The sequence below is a fragment of the Mesitornis unicolor genome, unplaced genomic scaffold (genome assembly GCF_000695765.1).
Source record: "Mesitornis unicolor isolate BGI_N332 unplaced genomic scaffold, ASM69576v1 scaffold17279, whole genome shotgun sequence".
Classification (NCBI taxonomy): Eukaryota; Metazoa; Chordata; class Aves; order Mesitornithiformes; family Mesitornithidae; genus Mesitornis; species Mesitornis unicolor.
In genome coordinates, this window is record NW_010205585.1 from 7083 (window position 1) to 32367 (window position 25285).

Consider the following 25285-nt stretch of genomic DNA (forward strand, 5'->3'; position numbering starts at 1 on the left):
CAGATGGCTGGCAGGAGGAATGCCACACACCTTCCTCTACAGTGCCTTTGGCGCAATTATGCTACACCAAACAGATGAAGTAGTGGGTTTTTTTAAAGCACTATGTCTTAACTTTTTAAAAATTCACTACTCTTATGTATGTACATTGGTACTTTAGTCCATAAAATTAAACAGATACTTATTTTTAGGAGTACATAAGTATCTTCACTGAGCTAGAAGCAGTTCACGTTTGTGTGTAACCGTGAAGCTGGAGGTTCTGTTCAGTAGAAAAACTTGATTATGCATGCATCTTGTAGGATGCAGTGGTGTTCTATAGAGCTGCCGTGAGACTTTGTGATGAAGTTTCCCCAGAAATACAGCTATTGGAGAGATTTATGCAAATATCATGTAGATTTCTTGAGTATTTTATAGTTAAAGAATTGGAAAACTAACTATGTTCTGGGGTGTGGATTGTTTGTTTGGTTTTAATTCTGTATCTGAAAACTGAGCCTTTTCCTGTATGTTTTTGCAAATACAGAACCAAAGAACAAAAATGGGAACTCCTGGATCAGGACGGAAGAGAACTCCAGTGAAAGACAGGTTTTCTGCAGAAGATGAAGCTCTGAGTAATATTGCCAGAGAGGTTTGTTAATTTCATATTGTCTTAAATTCAAAAATAGGGATGAAAGCAATCTCATTATCTAGGAAAAAAAAATTACGCTGTGCATTAAAAAGTGAAAAAGTATAATTAGCCAAAAATGACAATTAATGCAAACTAAGCATATTTTCGATCAAAAAAAAAAAATCACACTTACATCAATGTTATCACAATGATACGTTAATTGTATGATAAACGTATCTTCACAAGATCACACTTTAGCTTAGCAGGTATTTCTACATACAGTTATATGCTTTAAATAATTGTTAGTTAAAGATAATTGAGAAAGTCAGTTGCTGTCTCAAGTCTACAACTAAAAATAATTAACATTTATCTCATTGCTGTGTGTAGTATTCCTAAGATGGTAAGTATAATGTATCAGTGTTGAATGACTAATAGTTATTATTAAAATGTATTTGTCATGTATTCTCTTTCAAGTATCAAGAGTCACATTTCTGTCAAAATAAGCCTCATAGGTACACTATACCAGGACTTTATCAACGGAGTCACCACCTGAAAAATAGAGAGCTGGAGGTAACCAGCCAAAAATGCAATTAACAATAAGTTGATATAAAGGGGAATTTTGTCTCACTGGGTATAGGAAAGAGGCAGCTGGAATTTAGAGTCTTGCAGATGTCTGTTTGGACTTGAGTTTTTCTGGGGGGAAATGCTATGGCTTGGAAACAAAAGCCTTAGTACTGTTTGTATACAAGTGGATACACAAGCTTTGAGCTGTACATAGTACAAAGCTGTTCACTCTAGTTGATAGAAATGAGTGAAAATGCAGATTCTAATTTGCTTTGTAATGTAAGCTGTTGTATATACACTGTACACACAAAGGTATAAACGTGTGTGTATGTACATCAAATAGGTAGGTGGTAAGTCTTTGAAAATACAGCTTCTGAATGCTTTTTCAAATGTAGCCATCACAGACTGTAGGCCAAGGAAATGCTCTGTCAGCAAAAACAAGTCATTTCCATTTAATTGGCAACTTTCCAGAAAGCTGTATTCACACCAGATCTAATGAAAGTTCTTGCCCTACCAGATACATTCTTTGTGGGGCTCTTGGTCATGTACAGTCTCACTCATCAAGTTCTATTTCCCATTTTTGGGATAAACAGTTAATGAAGAACGAGGGATCTGGCTTTAAATTTCTTCAGTATATTCTCTGCATGGTTCCACTACAGTAACATCAGCTTGCAACTTAGCCTGGGGAAAAAAGGTCTCATTAGCAAGGTGTAATAAGTATTACCTTGGTTAAATTTAGAGTTGGGTTTTGTTCTCTTACTTCACATAAATTAAAAAAAAAAAATGAAGTGCTTTTCCCCCCTTAATGCTAAATTAAACTAATACTGGATCTCACAGCTAGAGCTGTCATCTTGTAGAGAAAAGTTGAATGTGTCTGTCTCAGGGATTAATGTATATTAAGTCTTCTCTCTTGTCAAAAATGAACAAGAAAACAGCTTTCTGAAAAGCTCATGAAACTTACTCAGTATTCTGATATTAATCTAAATCTGCTTGAAGAGAACTAATTTTTTTATGCTGATCAGTGAATCAATTAAGAGGTAGGCATTTCATAGTGTCTTTAACTGTTTTAAGTGTTCTAGATATTCTGTTTGATTTTTCTTAGTAGAATTATTTTTTTCCCTTTCTAATATTCTGGCATTTTTCTGGTTTTTTTGCGAGTCACCTTTTATGGCTTGTTAGGGAGAAGAGAATCAATGTGATTTAAAATAAAATGATTTGTTACCTTTACATATGTGTTCATGGCTGTGTATAGCACCATTTCTTCTTTTGTGTTACCACGTACCTGTTTCACTTCAAGAGTCTTAATTAAAAATTATAAGTCATCATGAATATTGTATTATCACAATATGTACTACTGTCAGGTTGTTAATCCCTTAGTGTGTGTAGGAGAAGCTGGCCCTCAGATCCCATGTCAGACAGCAGCTGTTGTCATTGAATTGGTAGCTATAATTCATAATATTAGTCAACTTATTCTAAAGAAAACATCTACTTTAAAGGAACAGAATGCATTTCTGTTGTTGTTCTGTCACCTGATGACTCCTCCCCACATGGGGAAGGGCAATCAGGAAAAGGAAAGGAGGTCTGTGGGTTGAAATAGAAATTGATTTAAGAAAATAATAATAAAAACTAATATTAATAACAGTATTAATATTAAGTACATTATTTATACTCTGGTAGACATGTCCCTCTTCAGCTGTTGGCCATGGAAGAAGAAAGAGGGAAGAAGGACTATCCCCAGCAAACAACCCAATTTATAATTAGTGTGACATTTATGGTATGGGATAATACTAGTTGGTCAGCCTGGGGTCAGCTTTTGGGGTCAACTACCTTGGGTTTCACCTCCCCCAGCCTCTGCAACTCTTCATCTCAAGACTACTGAAGACCTTGATTATCATATATCAGTATTAGCTGAAAACTAAAACGTGTGTCACTTTACTCCCATGAAATAGTGTTCTAGTTGCAGTTTTCCTGAACAAAAAAAAACCCTGATCCTAAAATCCTGTCCTAATAAACCAGGACAATTTCTTAAGATATAACAGCAGAGGTCAGTTAAAGAAACTTAAGTTTCATGATAATGTGTGATTTTACTATGCCATATATATTTCTTATCATTTGAGGCTGTGGAAAATTTTTCAGTTGCCATGCTGACATGGGGCATGCCAATTCTCAGTGTATGAATATACAGAGTAGATATACTTTACTGTTCTGAGGCCATTATCTCAGCAACATGGCAGGTGTTTTGTTCCTCTATTTCCTTTTCTGAAGCTATCTTTTTAGCTGATGTTACTTTAAACAGTTGAATTGAGTCCTGTGATCCAGAACTCAGATGACTTGTCAGGAAAACATTCCTAAGAGGTGTTCTAGGTATACGGGTAGCAAACAGAATATGATGAAACTCAGGATAACCTGCATGGAAAAACACTGCATAGAAGTGCCCTGGAATTTTCTTTCTGTGACTGCTCTGAAGCAGTCACAGAATGACATCAGGAATTATAAGAGTTTGTAATACCAGCCAAGACTTCTAGTGTAGTGAATGAAATGTCAAGGTTTTTTCTACCAAAAATTCAGATTTCAGAAAGCGCTAGTCTTACTCTTTCAGACTGTTGTAATTTGACAAAATTGGGATTTCCTTGTTTTATGGGACATATTGAAAATTTTGATGTCTGTTAATACCAAAAGGAAGTTATCTACTTTCTAAGAGATTCTGTGTAAAAAAAATTCTTTAGTATTGATCCAATAAATTAATTTCTATATAGTAATTTTTCTACACTGGTTGAATCTGTGATATGTCATACTGTCTTCCATTACATATTTTCATATGAGGGCAGTATCAGGAATCGAAAGATTGTGGCAGAATATGTATTAAAAAAATGGAATAAGCAGAGATGGTTTTCTAAATGACTAAGTAATAGTTAGTAATTGGCTTTTAGGTGAAAATGAGGAAAATGACCATGTCATCTGTAACAGAAAGAGAACATTGTCTTTCTACCCATATGTTTACTAAACATATGCAATAAAATAACCTAATCAAAGTGAGTACTGCTTCAAGGTGGTAGCCTAACTGCTTGAAAGCCGCCAGAACCATCATATTCTTCTACAATGAAATGCTGTTTATTCAGGTGTAAGGAAACATTACTTTTATTTTTGCATGTAGTCCTTTTTGGTACTTACTTTGGAATGAAGAGTCCCAGGACTTAGTGGTGAACAGATGGCTTTTTGTTACTCAGAACAAAGCTGATACCCAAAAAAATGCAGATATGGCACTTGGTTTAAAATCACATATATGTCCTTAGAATAGAATTTAAAAAATAAGGTATGGGTGTGTTCATATAAGAAAATAAATAAAAGATTTAGTTATTAATCTTTTATTATTTTTTTCCTATCTAAATGAAGTTTTGAGGTCCTTTTCCTCATGTTTTTTCAACCCATTGTCTTTTGTTACAAAGATCTCTGTAATCCTGTGTTCTTTTTCTTGATCACTTCTCTGAAGATTTTCCATGCAAAATTGCTGTATCTACACCTCATGGCTCCTACTTGCCCTCCAGAATTTATAACTAAGTGTTTTCTTTCCATTTTAGCAACCAGTGTAAGTGTACTGGTATGGCTCTAATAGGTTTGGATACCTCATCTCTTATTTGCTGTTGAAGCATTTCAGAAAATTCAGCTATCATGTTTCTTTATAGCAGTTGAAGTCTCCTTTAGAAACTTTTCAAGTGTCAGATTTGCTAGATCTTGGTCAGTTCACAGTTTAATTTTTACTTCAGAAAAATAGGAATTTGGTATGTTATATCACTTCTTAACAAGCTGTGCTTCGGCTAGATGATATTATATTTTGTGTCTGGTCTAAAGACTGTATAGAGAATAATGACTGATGAAACTGAAGTCAAGACTGTAGAGGCCAGTCTAGTTTTCTAAGGCTGTAATTTGTTTAATGCCAGCTGTAGAAGGCAACCTGTACTGAGTCCTAAGCTTGTATGAGCAAGTAGTAGTGATGTGTTTAGAATGCTCTTCAATTCAAATACTAATTGATTTAGAAAAGCATTATAAATTGACTGCCTGTCCTTTCACTGTTTTTTATTTAAAAAAAAATTAGTCTAGACTTCCTTTCTGTGCAGCTTCTGTAGTCCAAACTGCTTCATCTTTTCAACTCGGTTCACTAGCCAGAGCTGTTGTGGCACTGTATTTCCCTTAGCCGATATTTAAACACTTTATTTCAATGTAGCTGAAGAATGTAATCTGTGAAGAGTTTATTGGTGGAAATTTCTTTCACAATTTTTATGGGCTTTCTTCAGTAACACAACAGAGTGAATAGCAACATACAGGAAGAAAATGATATCCTTTTGAATTATGGTTATTTTTTAACTAAAGTAAATTTTGAATTTAAATTACATAGTTATCAGGATTTGTATGAGCGCTCTATTAATAACATGAGGTCTTCTCTCTAACAATTCTGCTGAGAATAAAGAATTATTTGGTATGATGACCCTTCAAATGGTAATGTCATTTTTCTTCTCTAAGGTTTGGTGAAGAAAGCTTGATAACTTTCAATGAACTTAATTTGCCAACTTCTTTGTCTTTTCAAAATTGCATATTTTTTAGAGGAATCTAGTTGCTCAAATTAATAATTTATGTAATACCAAACCATTTTTCTCTAAAAAGGTAAAACTTTTTCCCTTCAATTTCAAGTACCCATTTTATGAGAAATGCTTGTAATGTTGTCCTGTATTCTCTTAAGCATTTAGTAAGTTAGAAGAAATGGAGTTTCCCCTCTACTGTAGGAATCTGAAAGTTAGGTCTCTGGCTGTATGACTAGGAGAGAGGAGTGAAATGCAAATTGATTTCTAATGTAAATCAGCAAACAAATGAACTTTCTGTCTTTAACAGTAAAGCCTTACCGGAGTCTAAATGCTAGATGCATATACATGCTGATCAACAGACAGAACTAAACCCAGGCATACCAGCTCTTTGAGTCCTTTCTGTGCTGCATACATGTCTGTGTGAAACTTTGTGGGACAGAGCTATGGTTACAGACAACTGCAGAGTAGGGCTGCTGGTGAGAAAAAACTTCCTGTTGCATGGAAATTTCCTTGCTTTTCTTGTGTGCTGTCATCAGGAAGGAAGAAGAGTAGCTTTATGCTGCTCAAAAACAAATTACTTCGTGGCAGTCAAGAGAGCTGGCAGAGACTTGGAATGATTTCATCTGAGTATGCAAAATATATGAAAAACACCGTCTTCATGTGTCATTGACAGCTAAGACAGAACTATTTTAAGTAATAAAGCTACAGTGTGTTTGCCTTCTTTCTTGTCATTATTTGATAGATATTTTTGTACCTGCAGTTTAATCATAATTTGAAGTTAAACTCTGAGTTAAGTACCCCTTCCTTTTTCCTGAAGCATAGTAAAAGAGAGTTATTTGCAGTTGTCGTGAACTTTATAGGTTTCTAATGTTTTTTGTAAACTTATGCCATGATAGTGGCAAAAGCAGGGAAAAAAGCTATAGCCAAAGGCAAAATCCCATTGAGTTTAACATTTTAAAAAAGTTGTGTAAAATTCAATGTTCTGGGTATTAGGAGTTCTGAATTTTTGACTGCTGTTCATGAGGTTTTAATTAACATTAGATAGACAACTGGAATTTTTGGTGTAAAACTCGTCTTCAGTGGTTTATCATTTCAAGAATTTAAGAGAAAATTTTCATCAACTAATTCACACATGAAAAAATGAGTCTGTGTTTGCCTCAACTATTAACTTTATGGCAAAATTATTGGCTCATGTAATTAGTTAACTGATTAAATTTGAGGTAGTATTTTGAATCTGAAAGACAATGTGCTTCTTTTTCGGTTGAGGCTGGATAGAAAGTAGAGAAAATATATAGTTGTGTCTGTCAATAACCAGGTGTCACAAGCAGTGCAAGAGATGTAACAGCTTTCTTCTACTGAAAAGGGGGAGGGCTATCTACTGTTTGTCCTGCATGTCCTTTTTGCTGAATCTGGTATTCGTAAGTCCTTGTGCAAGCCAGTTCATTTCACTAACACAGCAGAAAACTCAGAAGACTATTTTTTGCTGTTGTTAACTTTCTGCCATGGTAGTTACTGACGCTGGCTTACAGCAGATTCTGAGTGCTGGAGCTGTGTCCAAGGAAGGTGTTGGGAGTGTAAGGGCTTGAATGGAAAAGTAGGGAATTCCGTTTTTGGTGATGGTGAATATTGAAGTTAGTTCTTGAGGAACCGTAACTTTAAATTTCTTTCTTACAGTGTGTCCAATAATCAACTTGATTTTATAATTGCTGCTTGAAGTGAGGTTTGCTTTTTGAAATAATTCCAAATGTTAGCGGAGCCTTTAAATATGACATGAACAGTAGTAGTTTAATGTCTTTATTTTGATTCTTTCTTTTTTGTTTTAATGTCTCTTTGTAGCCAAAGATTCTGCAGCTGTGTACACACCTGTTTAAATAGTATGTATAGACCTAAGTCTAGTTAAAGTCTGCAAGACATGAATTTTTAGGTTTAGTGATGGAATTTTTTCTGAACTCAGTTCTTTTATCAACATGTAATTAATTTTTGTGAGATTATTAAATTGAGTACTCCAAACCATTACACAAAAAAATGTGGTTTTAACTTCCAGTATTTTCAATTTGCCTATAGGCAGAAGCCAGGCTTGCAGCCAAACGGGCAGCCCGAGCAGAAGCAAGAGATATACGTATGAGAGAGCTGGAGCGACAGCAGAAAGAGGTACTATTGCACCAGGAATTATTGCAAACCTTTATTAAATCTCTTAATCCATTTTATTTCTGTACATTCATCAAATCTTGTGTTTTGGTGTAATGCAGTAGCGTGCCAGTATTTTCAGCATCAGGCGACTATTAGCTTCTCTCTCCCCCCCATAACATCCTCTTTACCCTTAAGTTATATATCTAAAAGGATAACTTGCTTTGTATTTACATGTGGATAGCACTTCACAAGATATTAATCTGAACATTCGTTTTAAACTTCCTTCCTAGTTATGCTCGCATTGTGGGGAAGAAAATTGCTATACAAAATAGGCTATTAGCATACTTATTTTGCTTTTCATTTGAAAGCATTTTTAATGTCATCTTAAATTCTAGCTTTACAGGCGTAATCAGATGCCTGGATGTTTTACCTTTAACAAATGCAGTAAATTCAAGGCTAGCAATCAAAATTGGAGACAGATTTATCTAAATGTTTATCTCTGGATATTTAAAGGGCTGAGGTTTTCTTATTTCTGCTTGATTTTAAATGAGCAGAAGAATGAATATAATGGCACTGTCCAGAATTCAGGTGTGCATCAAAAATTTTGCATAGAGAGGAACAGTTTCCAACTTCTAACATGAAATTTAATATTATCTGGGTATGAATTACTAGATTTGTGGCTGAGTTAGCTGGTGATTTTTGTGCTTTTATGAGAACAACTGCTTAACACATGGCAGTTTCTTTGCTTTTGTTGCTCTGCAAAATGTCTATGTAAATAAGGGTAACTGACAGCATAGCATAAATAAACATGACCATACCCAAAATGTACACTGCCTAATGTATTGGATAAACAATGATGAAAAAGTAGAGTGAGTTATTTTGCTCAATTTTGAAAGTATTTATAACATAATTAGTAACTGGACAATTTGGACATGTGACTTTGGATATGCAGTTTTTAGTCAGTTTTTTCCCATGTGGATTATATGCAGTGTTCATAATAAATGCCTATTGTCAGGATCTTTAACGCAATCCTATTAATTTTTTAAAAATAGTTACATATACAGTTGCGTGTTGTTCTATACATTTCTCCTAAAAAAAAGAAAAATTTGCATTTTTTGAGTAAAAACTAGGAACTAGATTTTCAGCAGTTTGCCTTTTTCATGGTTATTGTAGTTGATTCAGGTTTTCACATAGCATACAGAAGACAGATCATTTATTATTTTTACCATGTTTGTGTTCAAATCCATGTAAATGCTGATATTTTTGGGGGGTGGAGGCTTTGCTCTGGTAATAACAAGTACAATTTAAAAAAACATGTTTTTGCCTCAAATTCATATGCTTCTCATTATTCCATACTTTCAGTTTTCTAACTGCTGTAGGTGTCTGCTATTATACTGAGGATTATATGGCTATTAACTTGGATTTTCCCACATTTTTTATTTAGGAAACCAATTTTGTGTGGTGACTAATCTATATTGTAAATGGTTTGTTCTTGTTTTTACATTCTGTAGTTTTCTCAGCATTCATATGATAGAAAATGGGCTCATATCCAGAAATGGATGGTAGGCTAAAACCACCTGTTGCGCATGTTTTTGCTGCTTGGAGAACTAACACAGGATTTGAAAGAAGTAATTTACTAATGGTTTGCTGAGTGTTATTTCGAAGTGTTTTATTACTGAAAACAATTACATATAAACTGTGTATAGGTGTGGATATGCAGGGTACTTTATGTCAGCAAAAGACAAACTATGAAATGAGATGCTTTTCTTAAAATTAGGTGAGGTTTCTTTTCTACCATGTGCTGGCTTAAAGTTGTGAATCTAACTTTTGTTTCAGTATAGTTAATAATCTTTTCAATAGTAAATGTTTTTATTTCAGTTAATTTCTGGGGTTTAGGGTTTTTACTTTGTTTTTTCTTAGCAGACTTGCATTTATTTGTTTCCTCTTTGAGTAACATGGCAAATGCTAGCCTTTTCATTGATGATTAAGTGACTTCTATGACTTACAAAAACTATTTGTAAAAGATTTTTTAAAAGACAGAAAACCAGCAACTTATGCATCACTTGCATCCTTTTATCCCTTGCCTCTCGCTTTCAATTAATAATGATAAAATATTTGACTGTTCATTTATTTAGATTAAATTGACCAACTAGGAAGGAGAAGAGATAGTTACGCTCTGAGAAAGCTGCTGTTCAATACTTACTAATTTAGTGTAATGTTACTTTAGAGAGTTTCTTTCACAAACCTTGTGCCTTTTACAAAGGCACATGGAAGATGTGAGTTTCTTTTTGTTTGTAGGGAAGTGTTCACTGTGTGAATGTTTTGATTCAAGAAGGTTTAAGTAATACGTGCCTAGACTAACCGTAATTTCAAATAGTTAAATCTACCATGACAGTTAATCGGCACTTCTGTTGAGAAATCCTAGAACTATCACTAGAATTTTATTTGCAAAAGTTGTGCTGACTTTATATAGTCTCTTCACCTAGTTGATATTTGTCTGTATGCTGGATCTCATTAAAGAGCATCATAGGTTTCTGTTATCTGTGGTGGAATGTACATTTGAATGTAAAGGTTTCCAATCTGTGGAATACAGACTGCATTTGTGAGTAACCTCACTTGGAAACTAATGCCTCTCAGTTGAATACCACCTTTTTATGCTTGGAAGATGCAGAGGCACACCTGCTGCAGGAGATTTCTAAACAGATGTGTGTTCTTTTCCTGGATCAGGAGACCAAACCACTTTCTTAGATAAAGGATATATTTCAAACTTAAATTCTGAGAAATCAAGCTTGATAGGTACCATCACCATTACCTGCTTGTAATAGTACTGTAGTACTTACTTCATCCTTTCTGAATGTGCAGAACACTTAATGCTGGCTTTCTATTTGCTGACTGTATGTCAGGAAGAGACTTGTTGCCCTAAGTAAATCACCTACAGAAGTGTACAGGCAATTGTATCAGAAGGTGAAGTTTTGCATTACAGGAGCATATTATTAGCTGGGGGAAAGACCGGTGCTGTACTGGCAATTAAGAGGAATCTTAAATAGCAAACTGTCATCTTGCAAGCTGCAAAAGTATTATTAACAGATATTTGTCCATTTAGAACACAGGCACAAAGTATATTTAAAACTGGCAATGAACTGACTATAATGTGTTCAAAAATTCTATCACAGAATCACAGAATCTTAGGAGTTGGAAGGGACCTCGAAAGATCATCTAGTCCAACCCCCCTGCCAGAGCAGGATCACCTAAGACTAGGTCACACAGGAACGTGTCCAGGCGGGTTTTGAATGTCTCCAGAGAAGGAGACTCCACAACCTCTCTGGGCAGCCTGTTCCAGTGCTCTGTAACCCTTACAGTAAAAAAGTTCTTGCTCATGTTCACATTGAACCTCCTGTGCTCCAGCTTGCACCCATTGCCCCTTGTACTGTCATTGGCTGTCACAGAGAAGAGCCTGGCTCCTTCCTCCTGACACTCGCCCTTTACAAATTTATAAACATGAATGAGGTCACTCCTCAGTCTCCTCTTCTCCAAGCTAAAGAGACCCAGCTCCCTCCCCCACTCCTCATAAGGGAGATGCTCCACTCCCTCCATCATCTTTGTGGTTCTGCTCATCTTGTGTCTTTCAAGCAAAGCATATATATTTATACATATTTATATAGCATTAATGTTTATCTTGATCCTCAAAGTAGACACTGTGGAGAGGAATACTAAAATGTCATGAAAGGAGTCTTCCCCCTACTCCCCTCCCTTTTTGTGAATTTATTTTCTTGCAGAGTATTGACTAGGCATCTTGATAAGTCACAAGATAGTATTAAACAATTAAATGTATCCAGTGATAATGCAGAAAATAACCATGTGACCATAAGCAGTATGAAAGCCAGCTTTAGACTTTAGATACCCATCTATGATCTGGAGGCTGAGCTCTGAATTCTAAAGATAACTGGTTTACAATCTTGAGAATAGTTTGACATACTGAAAACTGTAGAAGGCAAGTTGTTTAAGGAAGGATTCCAAGTTTTGGAGCCCTGTTGTAGCCTTGAAATGGGGTAGTTTAAAATTAAGCTTATTCCTTAACATGCTTACCTACTGTAACTAAAAATTTGAGAAGCTTATGGCATGTGAAACATTTTAGTGTTTAATTTTAAATCGGTTGTGTTTTTTTCCTGCTGCTTCTCACATACTCCTTTGCATGAGCCAAAATGAACATTCCCTGATCTTTCAATGGAACAAAACATATTTAGGTGCCTTAGCTAGCTGTCCTCACCCAAATTTTATAAGTATATTATTTTCAGTGTCATTGTAGAGCAGAACCTACAGAACTTACAATTAATAGTTTGCTTAAGAAGCTTTCTTACAATAATAGAGGAGAAAATCTGAAATACGTATGAGGAATCTGGGAATGATTTACATCCCATAATGTAGTGTGTTGGCATACTTAACCAAGTGAGGTGAAATCACAGCTCTTCTGACTTGAATGAGTTCACTTGCCACAGTGGATTATTCAAAATAGTACATAGCAATAAAAGTGCTAACAGCATGTTGCTCACCTTTGCTTGCTTTTATTTTGCCTTTTTTTTTTTCTGTGAAATAACTCTACATTTCTTCTTTCTCAGGAAGATTCAGAGAGGGCCAGGTATTCTTACCGATCTAGTCAACGTTCATATTTGGTTTGTGTTCAAACTGTGTACTTTTCCATAATGGCCTTTAATAAAAAGTTTGGGTTTTGGTTTCATTTTCTTACGGAGCAGGTGATGCTTTAAGTTCTAGCAGTTTTAGAGTCAGTATTTTAAGTTGCGTATAATGTTAAAGTTCATCCAGTGTTTTATTTCCATGAATGTCACCAAGGTAGTTTATGTATATCTTTGCATCTCTGTAATCTTTGCATTTAAAAAGAATCTCAACAGTCACATTTTAATTCTTTGACTGTATTTTTACTGTAAATACTTTGTGCTGTTTTCCTCTTCCACATATATTTATTCACAATATATTTTCACTGCTGAAAATAGAGTGAGCATTTGGATACTCTTTAGAAACATAGGCAGCTCAAAAATTGATTATTTGGAATAACATATATTCAATGATAAGTTTTAAGTGTCATCCTCTACTGTTATTCCAGTCTAATGTGGTTTATTTCCTTTTTTAAAAAGCTGAGTAATTTTACTCATGTAAGCTTCCCATATTGCCAGCTACTAAGAATTAACTGACATGCCTTGAAGTGGTAAAGTATTAGAATTCTTATGTAAGTTGTCAATTGCCTTATGATTACTACTGTACATCAAATCTCGTGGTCAGATGTGAGGGCACTATTAATAACCAACAGTGGTCTAGTTTAGATAACAGTCTAATGGGGAAAAATCTCCCATTTTCCTTGTCTCTCTCTTTTATTTAAGAAAGTAAATCTTAATACTGCAGACTCAGGGTCATCCTAGGAATCAGTGTTACTTACTAAAGATTAATCATAGTGATATACAACTTGGACTTTCATTCCAAACTTGATGCTGATGGTAGTCTGCTCACAGTTGTCTTCTCTTGAAATTCCAGTATTATTGTGTTTCTGTAATATTTGTGGAAGAAAAAAAAATAGTAGTACCTTAAGATAGATTCTGAAGAAGAGTTTGCTACGATGAAAGGTTTTGTTTCTTTGAGAATGTGGGGATGTATTTATTCATTAGTGGCAAAGACTTACCTGAATGATGCAAGGTATTCCGAAGACTGCTAATAGAAGTATTTGTTCTGTTGTATAGACTCTCCTATATCCACTTTAGGTCATATACCATGCTAAAGAATGGTTTTATTGAGGGTTTTTAAACATTTACCTCTTTTCTTTAGATCTTCTTAAAATTCAGCTTGTCATTGATCTGGATATACGGTCCAGGAGAGGGACAAATTAGTAAAGTAAAAGGGTTGGTTTTGTTTATTTTGTAAGGTGGCACAAGCTGTTTCTTTGTGTGACTTAAAAAAAAAAGTCATTGCTACTTACTAAGAAGTTTGAGCAATTAAATGTAATCTTTGGTGAACTGAATTTGGTATGATATTTTCCAAGTCCTGCTGTTAGAAAAGTGTTTCCACAATTTGTCCCACAGATACTTTTACCAAATAAATTGTTTAAATCACATAGCATTGACTACTTTGCGAACAGTAAGTGGTTTACAGAAGCCGCGTGTGGCAACACTTATAAGCTCATGAGCTGGTACAGGTTTTCTCAGATCTGCTTTTCCCTTGGTTAACATACAAAGTGTGCTAAGAGAGAGATTAAGTAATTTCCCTTGACTAAAGAATAGGGCTAGAACTCAGCAGGTAACTGAGTTCATTTCTGGGATCTTACCTACAGTTTATTTGACTGCCTCAGTTCCTTTCAGTGAAGATTAGCAGTTATCATTAGAGCTTTAAAAAACTATTCATACATGTTTACAATTTCATTTCTAAGAGTTCTTTGGATGTCAGTGGGTCTCACAGAAGCAGAGCAAGTACCTCCAGAAGGAGAGATCTTGTGGTGTGTAGCCTGGAATGTGCATGCTTTGATATGTTCACATGTAATAGCGTTTTCTGTGTCTACTTACCTTAGCAGTAGTTTGGTGAAAGCATATTTCTTTAGAGAAAACAGTAATAATTGGACTGCTGCAATGATTGATGTAGTCAAACACTTTGTGACAGCAGATTTGAGGACTCAGAGAAAACTGGTAAGTGTTCTGTCTTGAAGACAACTTCAAGTTAAAAGGGAATTAGTCTCTCCAGTCTTTCTATTCTTATGTCCTCAAAAGGGAAGTAAAATAAAGTGGCAAAGGTTGTGCATCAACTTTGACAGGTACAAAGATGTTGCTAAAAGTTCTGGCAGGAAACCTTTTTTTTCCCCTCAGGTATGTTGCTATTTTAGTCCTATAGTCAGGGCTGAAATATGCAAAGAGGAATGTTACTTTTTCAGAAATGGGTATTTCTGTGTATTTTTGTGGTATTCCTAGTTTAGGCAATTTCTCAATAAATATTTAGTTGAAAGCTTAAATATTTGTTTAGTAGACTGTTAAGATGGTATTAGTTAAGTGAAGGTATAAGTTGTGCATCAACTACAGTCAGAATAGCTAAGTTATACCTGAGAAATTTTAAATTAATTGGAAAAAACAAGCTTGTTTTGAAAATTTGATTTGCATGTTAAAAAGAGATGAATGTATATATACTATCCACACATTTTGTTGTTGTTGAGTGAGAAGAAACACGGCGACATTGACTAAGTTATGATTATGAAACTCTTTTCATAAGTATTGTGAAGAGTTGCTGAGTGTGGTAGTCCATCAGTCTCTTTCCACACAGGTGGCCCTTTTATCCAACTGCTCCTCCTTTTTCACACACTTGCTCCTTCTGAAAACACCTTTATCCCTCCCTTTATCCACATGTGATTCTTCCCCTAAGCCCAGGATGCTCTTCCCCTGCATCCTGTCATGTCTTCCGTGCCTTGAGGCAACCTCCTTCACTCTGCAGGGTGCCTTGGAGAGCCATCATGATGGGTTTCACACCTCAGCAGCAAAGCTGACTGATGGCCCTCTGGGATCCTTTGCCTGTATGGTGATGAGCCTTTTATCACATAACCTAACAAACACTGTCTTAGTTTAATGCAGTCTACAGTATGAGACTTCACTCTGTTATTCAAAATCCTGTTACCAAAACCATGTGAAATATCTCACATAACATACTGCTGTCCAAAATTATCTTTTCAGGTTTTTTTTAAACTTCATGATTTTAATTTAATTTTCTTTTACTTCAGTATGACAGTGCTAAGGATAGATCTACGAGATACTCGGTCCCAGTATGTTAACACTTTGCATGTCTTTGACTGAAGACTGCTTTTGTGCTTTGTTGATACTAACTTGGTACTTGAAATTATTGATTTTAAAAAATTATTGATTTAAACAAATTTGTACTATCACACTTTCAGACCTATAATAGCAGTATGATTCTAACACTTTCCATAGAATGCATGTATAAACTTTCTCTGGAAGAAAATGTAATGAAATCTCGTATTACAGAGAGCTGTCTTACAAGTGAGCACTTCTTAGTATTTATCTGTTATTCCTAAACTTGGTAATGAAGTGACATATGTCTAATTCCATATAGAAACTTTATCTAGTGAAAAGTTAGTGGAAAAAATCTTGAGAAAAAGCAGATGGTTGGTATAAATTTACTTAAAAAATATTCTTAACATTACAAAGTGGTAGTTGAGTGCATCACATTCTTATTGGTATTACACTAAGGAAGATAGATGTGTATCTTAAGCAAAGAACAGCACCAAGTACCACAGAAGGAAATATGAAAGCAGCTTAAAAAGCTGAATTTCTTTAAACAGCAGTGTTATCTGAATAACGCAAATATACAAACACAATATAGTGCTTAAAATAGACTGATGTAAACTTTTTTAGTTTATTTATTGGTATTACATTTTTTTGTGAAATATGAACACTGGCTTAAGCCAAGTTTGTGTTAATCAGAGATAATGTTGGTTATAGTTTCACTTACCAGTTCTTTTTTACACAGTGATAGAAATATGGCCTATGATTCTAATAATGTAGTCAGAATTTTCTGTAGTGTTTCCATTGTAGGTGATTAATACCTTAAATCCTTATGTTTGACTAATCTATATTTTAAGATTGAAGATGCTATTATATAGTGGTATTAATTTTCTAAATTTTATTCTTAGAGTCATGCTTACAGTGAATCTCATAGTTCAAAGAAGAAAGCTCTTTATTCTCATAAAGACTTACTGGTTAGTTTTCTACTATAATATTTATTTTAAATATACATACTGTAAGGAATTACATACTAATACAGTTATGAATAAATTTATTAGCTTGCTGATATATGCATAAATGTTTTCAGGGGAAAAAAGTAACCTGTAGTATTGACCAAATTCTGACCTGAAGTTAAGTGTTTGAAACTGTGCTCGTGGCAGTGGAACCCATGAATGGAATCAGCTCTGTAGAAATCATGTTCTGTTGGAGGCCTCTGAAAGGCTCTTTGAAATATTTAACAGTGGCACTTCTCTGCATTAAAGTTTATTCAGTCAGGATGGAGATACTTTTTCTGTTATTTACACTTATCTCATTTAGAGATATTTTAAATGAAGATGTAAAGCAGCTTGAATTTACCATAAATCTTGATGTTAACCCAGTGAACTGCCCAGAGAAAGGCATGTGAATTATTGTGATCTTCCAAAACCTATTCTAGAAAGCCCAGTGTTTAATATATGTAAATATAGTGCCAAGAAATGAAATATTTTAGAGGGTTTTGGCACTAATGTAATAGCAGGTGAATCGGATATTGTGAGAGTTAGAGCAGCAGCAGATACCTGTGTTGAGGCAAGGCTGAAACAATTTTTTCTTTACTTATGATTATTTGTATTACAGCATTTCTTCGTACACTTTTGAGGTGCTATTCTCCTGTTTCCTCAGTTATTAAATAAATTAGTAATATGAATCTTTTCTGCCTCCTCTGGTCTATTGAGGTACAAAGTGCTGTTTTCTGAAAACAGTACTTCTTGTCACATCTTCATCTCTTTATATGCATATATCATCACATTTTTCCTCACATGTACATATATGTGCAATCTGTATAGGAAATGTAAAAAAAAACCAACAGAAATAAGGCTAAGTATAATTGCTAGTCTTTCAGCATGTGTGCTTGGTATAAAGAACAATGCTAGGGTACAGGCTAATACTGATCACAAACATCAAATCCCCTATTAAATTTTTAGGAATTTTTGTCCTGTTTCCTTAGATGCTCTAATTCAAACAGTATCTAATGAAAAAAAAGACCCAAGCAAATCATTATTAATTATTAGCAAGTTTTGTCAAATATATTTTTCATGTATTTTATGCTGCAATTGACAGGGTTTAGTTAAGCTTTTCAGAGTTTTCTTATTTATTAATGAGGAAAAAACCTCAAAATTATTTCCTCCTTTGGGTGGGCATGACATTAAAATACAGATAATGCTTATATACAGATTTTTTTATAAGTAGGCTTGGGGTCTTTTAGTGCTTGCTTCAGAAAGTTACATGGATTTTGAGTTAATCATAGGGACAATTTTTACAATGTTCTGTACAATGTTCTAAGCTTGGGAACATTTGGGCCATGTTGAGATAGAATTTTTATTTACAAGATGTACAGATGTGACCTTTTTCTCTTTTCTTTCTCCTCACCACAGAGTGGAATTTACTATGATCAAAGAAATTATAGCAGCCTTAGACATAGTAAACCAGTTTCTTCCAACCATACTCGGGTCTGTCTCCTCTTCCTATATTCTTTTTTTAATGTACATAAAATAAATATATTTGATTTTGCTTACTTATGTTGTAAAAAGAAAACTTCTCTTTCTTTCCTTCTCTAAGTTTGCAAATTATTACAGCTAATAGTAGCTACAGTTGTGTTCTGTGCTTTTATGGATTGCCTTTTATAGAATGAATGGATAACACAAGTTATTCTGTGTTCTGCATATGTGGGCTTTTAAATTTTACGTTGTTTCTATTTCATGATTACTGGATAATATAAAGAAAACAACTAGCAGCTGTGACACTTGTTTTTTCAAAGTCTTATTTTTTAAAACAATAACAAAGTCTTACAAGTGTAGCACTAATGCACTAGTGTACATCAGTGTACTAGTACCTGCAGTGATTGTCATGGTCAGGTTCAAATAAGTAGCTAGAGGAAATAGACATGTCTTTTCAAAACTAATTAATTTCTTATCGTTCTCTTCTACAAATTTGATAAAAATACTAGATTGCTGTAATTAATGTTTTAATGGTTTTCTTGGAATGTTTATCCACACTTTTCTTAGAGTTCCTGTCTATTATAGATTTAAAACTTAAGATTTCATTTTTTACAGCTTTGGGGGAATATAGAGAAATAGATTTAAAAAAAAATAATGTACACAGAAAAGGTGTTTCTGACTTTCTATTGTTCACACTACAGTCATCTTCTTTATGCAGTGATCCAGTGGCAACAACTAGGAGTTACACGGTTAGTACAATGTAAAATAATATCTTGCTTATGTTTAGATGTTTGAATAGACCACAGAAATATAATTTTGTACTTTTTTTCATAGGTGTCTCCTTCTGTAAACATTGGTTTGATAAGAAGTATCAGTTTGGTTCATAAGCACCATTTGCATGGTTGCCTTAAATTTGTATGGTATGGCCATGAGGCTTGACAGTATTACATGTGCATTTTTTCCATATTTTTAAATAAAGCTGCAGCTTGTGTGTGTGTCATTCTGTGGAGGTATTCAGTTTAATGTTTTTAACATGGTTAAATTGCCTCTTTAAAGTACTTTGGTAGTTACTGTTTTGCTGATCTTTTTACAGTCAAGTGTAAAGTCTGAGTACAACAATCATGTTGAAGAACACTGGGGTTAGAACAAGTTGATCCAAGCATACTAAATTAAATAACAACTGCATGTATAATACTAAAAAAAAAGTATTTAAAGCAATCAAACTGAGTGTTTAAATGGGAAAAATAATTGTCAGGAGATTACAGAAATCTGTGGAAAATACACTTTAAATACATTCAAAGAAGATGCCATATTTAAATTTAATAATAATGTGAAAGTGTTAAAAGGATGAAAACCTAATATTTACAAAATAAAAAGTAGCTAGAAGTTCCTTAAGAATGGCCAAGATAGCTCTACAAAATGTCATCTTAAAGACTGACATGCATGCCTGAAACTTTATGCCTTTTGCTGCATAGTAGTTCAAATCCAACTTATACTTCCATTTAGAGACACATTAAACCTATGTGGAAACTTTTCAAGTATTGTTATGTAGTATTTTTATGTAGTTAGTGAGGTCTTGTTCTATACTTGGATTGTAAACAGAGTTCATCTGCTTTTTTGGCTTTGTGCATATTCACAAGAAAACATGAGAGAAGAGTAGTGAGAGAACAAGACCATAATGACTGCTATTACATATAACTAATTTTTACCACAGATCTCTTGGTAGATAGGGGGAAGGCAGCATGAGACTATTTTTTTAAATTGTGTTTCCCAGAACTGCTTTTATTATAAATAGATATCAGCCTTGCACCTTAGAATGATAGGTTTCCATATAGGTTGGAAAAGACAAGATCAAGTCCAACTGTAACATTTTCTCCTTCAGAAAAACCTGCGTGGGTGAGCACCAAGTAAAACTGATAAATGTGTACAATATAGATTCAGTTCCCAGGGTGGATTAAAACATCTGAGGGCTTCAGAACAGTGAAAAACAAATTGCAATTTACATACTTAATTTAATTTTCTTCTGATAATAGTTAAGATTGATTTTTTTTAACTGTTTGTCTATTTTTCAAGACAGTTCTTAGTTTTATATTTAGAAATAGACATTCCTAATAGAAGGAGGAAATGCTGCTGGAAATGTAAAAAAATAAATGTTCGTCCTTTCAAAAAGTATAATGTTAAATGTAAAATGCACAGATGGGATAAGACAGAGTGCACTACAGTGCATAAGAATTACATTGTATAAAAGCATAGCATAACTATTTCTGAAACTATTATTGGTGTTTCAATCTCCCCTTCACAGGCATCTTTATGTGGTGACAGATTGCATAGCTCATATAGTTCTCGCACCGTAAGTGCTTTTAGTTGCTTCTTTCATTATCTTTGTTTCCTGGAGACAAAAATCTATGATAATTGTGAAAGTTTCCTTCATAACTTTTCTTTAGCCATCTGAATACAGTTATTCTTCAAGAGCAAGCTCAATTCGAAGTAGTCCTGCGGTGAGCATTCCTCTTGCATGATTTGCTGAATGCTTTGATACTAACATACAATGGTTTCACACTAGGGATCATTCTACTGACTCCACACAGACTCAATTCTTCAATGTCACATCAAAAAAGTCCCTTGTCAGAGATGTGATTTTTAGCAAGAAGTAAAGTTTTAGCAGTAGTGTAGAAAGTGTAGAAGCAATAAGGAATTTACTTTTGTAAACACCTTTTAAATGTTTGTCATGTGTATAATTGGAACCAGTTGTAAACTGGAGTACCACTTGATGTCATAGTTGGGCAGGCATATGAAACTTAGTACAATACGTGTGAAAAAGTCTTTTTGAGAAGAGGACTAATGCAAACTTTGTTGTATCATGCAGGAAGTAGCTAGCTGACTTTTATGGTGACCAGTATTCAAAACTGAGAGAAATCTGTTCCATCTGTATTGTTTTAAAAGGTCATTCCAAAGATGGCTTTTCGTGCTGCAAAGTGATTTTAAGTAGTTCTACTCTGTTTCTACCACATAGCAACTGACTTAATTTCACTGGTACAGCTGCTTATTTGTCATACTACCCAAAAAGTAGATCAGTGTTCTTATAATGGGTTGAATTGAAATACTCAGTCCTATTTTCATTTTTCACATATTCTTAATGTTACAGGGACTAAACAAATAAAAATAGGTTTGGCAGCAACTGGTTGCTTTTAACTAAACAGATGTCAGAGTGAATTTTTGAGGGTGTAGGAAAGAGGGCATTTTGCTATTGCTTTACAACATTCTAAAACCTAAAAGGTATTAACATCCCTCTCTAAAGTCTCTTGAACTGTGCAAATACTTGTCGCCTTAGTTTCTTTTAACATTGAGATTAATTTCTTCAAAGTATATACTTTATATGTATATAGAAAAAATACTATCAGATCTCAGTATGTATATCTGATACTAATAATGCCAAAGTACATTCACTTATGCCAGTGAATGTTTAATAGAGTTCAGACTATTTAAGGAAATTATTATGATGATAATCATGAAGCAAAAATGTTATTTATATATTAACTTTCACTTTCTACTGTTTCTATGGTTATTATTTTGGTTTCACTCTGGGTAGTGTATGGGAAGTCAGCTCAGTACTCACTGGAAGTTAAAAGAGCAAGTAGGAGAGAAGATGGAAGCAGTAGGAAGCACTGGTGAAAAACTGTATGGTGCATCTCCATCTTAAACTGTCAGTTTTGATAAATCCACTGAGAAAGATATTAAAAGTGCAAAAGGTATCGAAGGAGTAACAGTAAGGTTTATTAGACATCGACTTCTCAACAGCAAAGATAAGTTGGTTTTGAATGAAAAAGACTGCAGTGTTGTCATAGATCATATTTGTAGCCCTTGAGTTGTTCTTCTGCAGAATTCTGCTCAGCATCTTTGTACTTTGTGAATGGAAGTGAAATAAGAAAGTTTAGCCAGATTTCTGACTGAAAATTTATTTGTTGTTTAAAAAAATATTAAAAATGTAGATATAGTTACAATTGGAAAATTATTTGTCAGATAAGTAGAACATAACCTAGCAGAGCTAAAAAAAATAAATTGGTAGTTCTAAACATCTGTAATTTGAGACAGGTGTTAATCAGCAAATTGTTTTATTTGCCACATATGCATGTGACATCTCACTAGCTTTTAGCTGGAATAACATGAGGCTGCATCATTCATGTATAACACTTCTAATAAACCTACTCTTCTTGTTAAATACTGTTTAACATGCATAGTGTTTTCTCAGTTAAATATTTCACTTGAATTCCCACAGCGGTTGTAATGACTGTACTGTGGTTAGATCTATTTTGCCTTTTTTACCAGTCACGTGTAGCATTAGCATTTGTTCCTCTCCTTTTTAGGTGCCTGTCTGACATTGCTTTGGGGAGTAAGCTTGTCTTATATTGTAAGGTCTCTTAAAACTATGAATGAGGGGAAGCCCAGATCATACTTAGTAGTAGCAGTGTTGGGATTATGTTGATTTCCAAAAAGACAGCATTTGTAGAGAAAAACAGTAACTTTCATTTGTTAACTTGTAATTATATAGTCTGTTTTTATGATCTTTTTATGAAAAAAGGTAATTTTGTAGCTTGTGTTTGGCACTATATTAGTACTAAACCCTTTTGTATATCTGGTTGTGTTTTTTTTATGTTACTCCAAATAAGGAAAATGAAAAAAAAGTTGTTCATTGCTTTTAGCTGTAGATACTGTATAATGATAATAAACATGTGAAGAGAGTATTTAAAAACATGCATATGCTGATGAAAGTATTCATATCACTGTGGGACACATCTTATTCATGTAAACACATTTAAAATAGCAAAAACCTAGAAGAGTTATTAAGATTTTAAAACTGCTAAACTGTTAGAAAAGCAAGAATAAGTTGTAGTAATGGAGATTTAAGGTACAATATCCTGTTGTGGTGGGTTTTTTTAAAATAAGCTTTTGTTCATTCTGTGGTATCATCTTCATTCCTCTTTCACCCTTCTCCTTATTTTTTTTTTTGAAGTCCTCTGATTTTTCTGATCAAAGTGAAACTGCTGCTGACTATTTCAGTCGTTCCAACCGCAGAGGAAGCATTGTTTCTGATGCAGATGACGTCCAGGGCTTGAATAGTGTGAGTGTAATGCTTGTAATACTGTGGTAAATACAGCAGACTTCCTAACTATGGATTTTCTTTTCATACTCTGAAAGAGTAAATTCTGAACTGTACAAGCATTCATAGGTTTTTTGAGGGGTTGAGGCCATTTCTTTACTAAAAAAAGTCTGGAGTCTGATTTTCTTAAAACGCATGCTGCTTGATTTTAAAGAGAATTTTGCTTGTTGCTAGAAGAACATGACAAGTGTTAACACTTCACGTTTTTTGTGTGTCATAAGCTTAAGCATTTCTTAAATGTTGGGGGGTTTTCTTGTGAAAATCAACAATGTCTAGGTCATTTGTGTGTTTTTGGAATGCTACTACTTGGTTTAGTGCTAAAAATACATAATTGGTAGTGCATTTTAGTGTTCATTCATCCAGGATGAGATTTTGTGAGGATCCATTTCTGGAGCACTCATTGTTGGCTACGCTTTGGCACTGAAACCCAAGTCAATAGAGCATGTTGGAGGAAAATTATGATTGTTTTCTTGTGCATGCGTTTAGTTTGAACCTCATTTACAACAAACCTAGCTGCCGCCTTTTTATTGTTGCTATAAGTTCTAGAAGGTCTTGTTACCTCCAGTAAAAGTTGTTTAATAGTGGAAAAAAATAAGGAAATTTCTGTTCTTAGGCTTATCTTTGAAGTAACAGTTGGGGTTAGCACATGCAGTAGGAGGAGAAGCTGAGAGACCTGGGCATATTTAGTTGGGTAGAGGGGATGCTACATGGTGATCAGCAACCTTGCACTGCAGCTTAGCAGGTTGAGATGAGCCCCTGCAAGAAGCTCCGGAAGGAGGTTAGTGTTGCGCTCCCAGGTTCCAGCAAGGCTGGAGAACCTCCATCCTCAGGAGGTGGTGAGACTTGGCGAGGTAAGGCCACAGCTAACCTGGGATGCTGGCAGCAGCTCTACTTCACATGGGAGGCTGGACTAGTCGACTGCTGGAGTACCCTTACAACCATGGTTTCCGTGATTTGGCATTTAGATGATTAAATACTCTTACAGTGTGATGTTACTTGTATTGTAATAATGCGTGATATTTATTGTCTGTACGTGCTCAAATCATGACAGAAACCAATCATTTATCTAGTTTAAATTTTAGCTTTTTTTTCCCTCCCTCTCTAATAAACTTGCTTTTCTGAAATTAATGCTCTGCTAAAAGAAAACTTGGAGGCTGAGACTGTAGTTATGCTACCTTCTCAGTTGTTTCTATTGTAATAATCATTATTATGTATTAGATTCCAAAATTGCATTTTTAAGTTATTCTAAATGGATACTTCACATCAACTGCATTCTTATCATCATATACCTTTACAGCAGTGACAAATATTTGCAATTTACTGTTTAAAAAAATCATTGGAGATTGTGAATTTGCCATGGAAGTGCAATATTGCTTCTGTGGAAACTATAATAGAAGGTAAAAAAGAAAGATCTCATAAAGTAACATTTGTTTCTACTGTGCTTGTAGCAGACTTACACATTTCTTCTCCACAGTCTGGGAGAAAACTAGGTGTTTCTGGAGAAGCCAGATATTTGACATACAATACTCAGTGCATCATACTTGTTTTAGGAAATATATTAAATTAGCATGTTAATGTTTTCATTTAATCCCACCTATTTTGATTCATAGAAATGTAGAAAATGGAAATCTACAAAATGAGTTTGCAAATCAGTTTCCCAAATAAGAAATAAGGGGGTTGTAGCTCTTTTGCTTAGGCTCCAGTACATCAAATATGAACTGAAATTATTTTGTAGCTTGCTATTAATTAGTGCACTTTAGGTATGGGCTTTAACCTGAATTGGTTTTGTCTTGATGTAATTGCAGGCTTCACTAAAGAGATTGAAGGAACAAATGTGTTTTCTAATAACTAGGACGCTCAGACTGGTGTCACTGATTGTCTGAAGTGCACTTACATGAAGCTTCATTTTCACTAAGTGTTGCAGTCACTACCCTGTTGAAATTTTAAATAGTGAAATAGGTTTTGTTGTTCAGTGCTTTAATATTGCTAGTGACTTTTTA

The 25285-nt window shown here is 34.4% G+C and overlaps 1 protein-coding gene across 4 annotated transcripts in view; it reads left to right on the top strand.

The window, feature by feature from the left end:
- Window positions 1–521: 521 nt before the first annotated feature.
- Window positions 522–25285, top strand: part of LRRFIP2 (leucine rich repeat (in FLII) interacting protein 2) — a 44369-nt gene continuing 19605 nt past the window's right edge. The window contains exons 1-13 of one of the 4 annotated variants that reach the window (XM_010191470.1): window positions 533–622; window positions 7807–7893; window positions 9384–9434; window positions 12489–12542; window positions 14303–14368; window positions 15632–15673; window positions 16562–16627; window positions 18065–18139; window positions 18829–18876; window positions 18962–19006; window positions 20430–20477; window positions 20572–20625; window positions 23139–23246. In XM_010191470.1, the coding sequence (XP_010189772.1) occupies window positions 533–622; window positions 7807–7893; window positions 9384–9434; window positions 12489–12542; window positions 14303–14368; window positions 15632–15673; window positions 16562–16627; window positions 18065–18139; window positions 18829–18876; window positions 18962–19006; window positions 20430–20477; window positions 20572–20625; window positions 23139–23246 (834 nt within the window). Of the gene's footprint in view, window positions 623–7806; window positions 7894–9383; window positions 9435–12488; window positions 12590–14302; window positions 14369–15631; window positions 15674–16561; window positions 16628–18064; window positions 18140–18828; window positions 18877–18961; window positions 19007–20429; window positions 20478–20571; window positions 20626–23138; window positions 23247–25285 lie in introns of all 4 variants that reach the window. The other 3 variants (XM_010191471.1, XM_010191473.1, XM_010191472.1) reach the window with 3 other exon arrangements.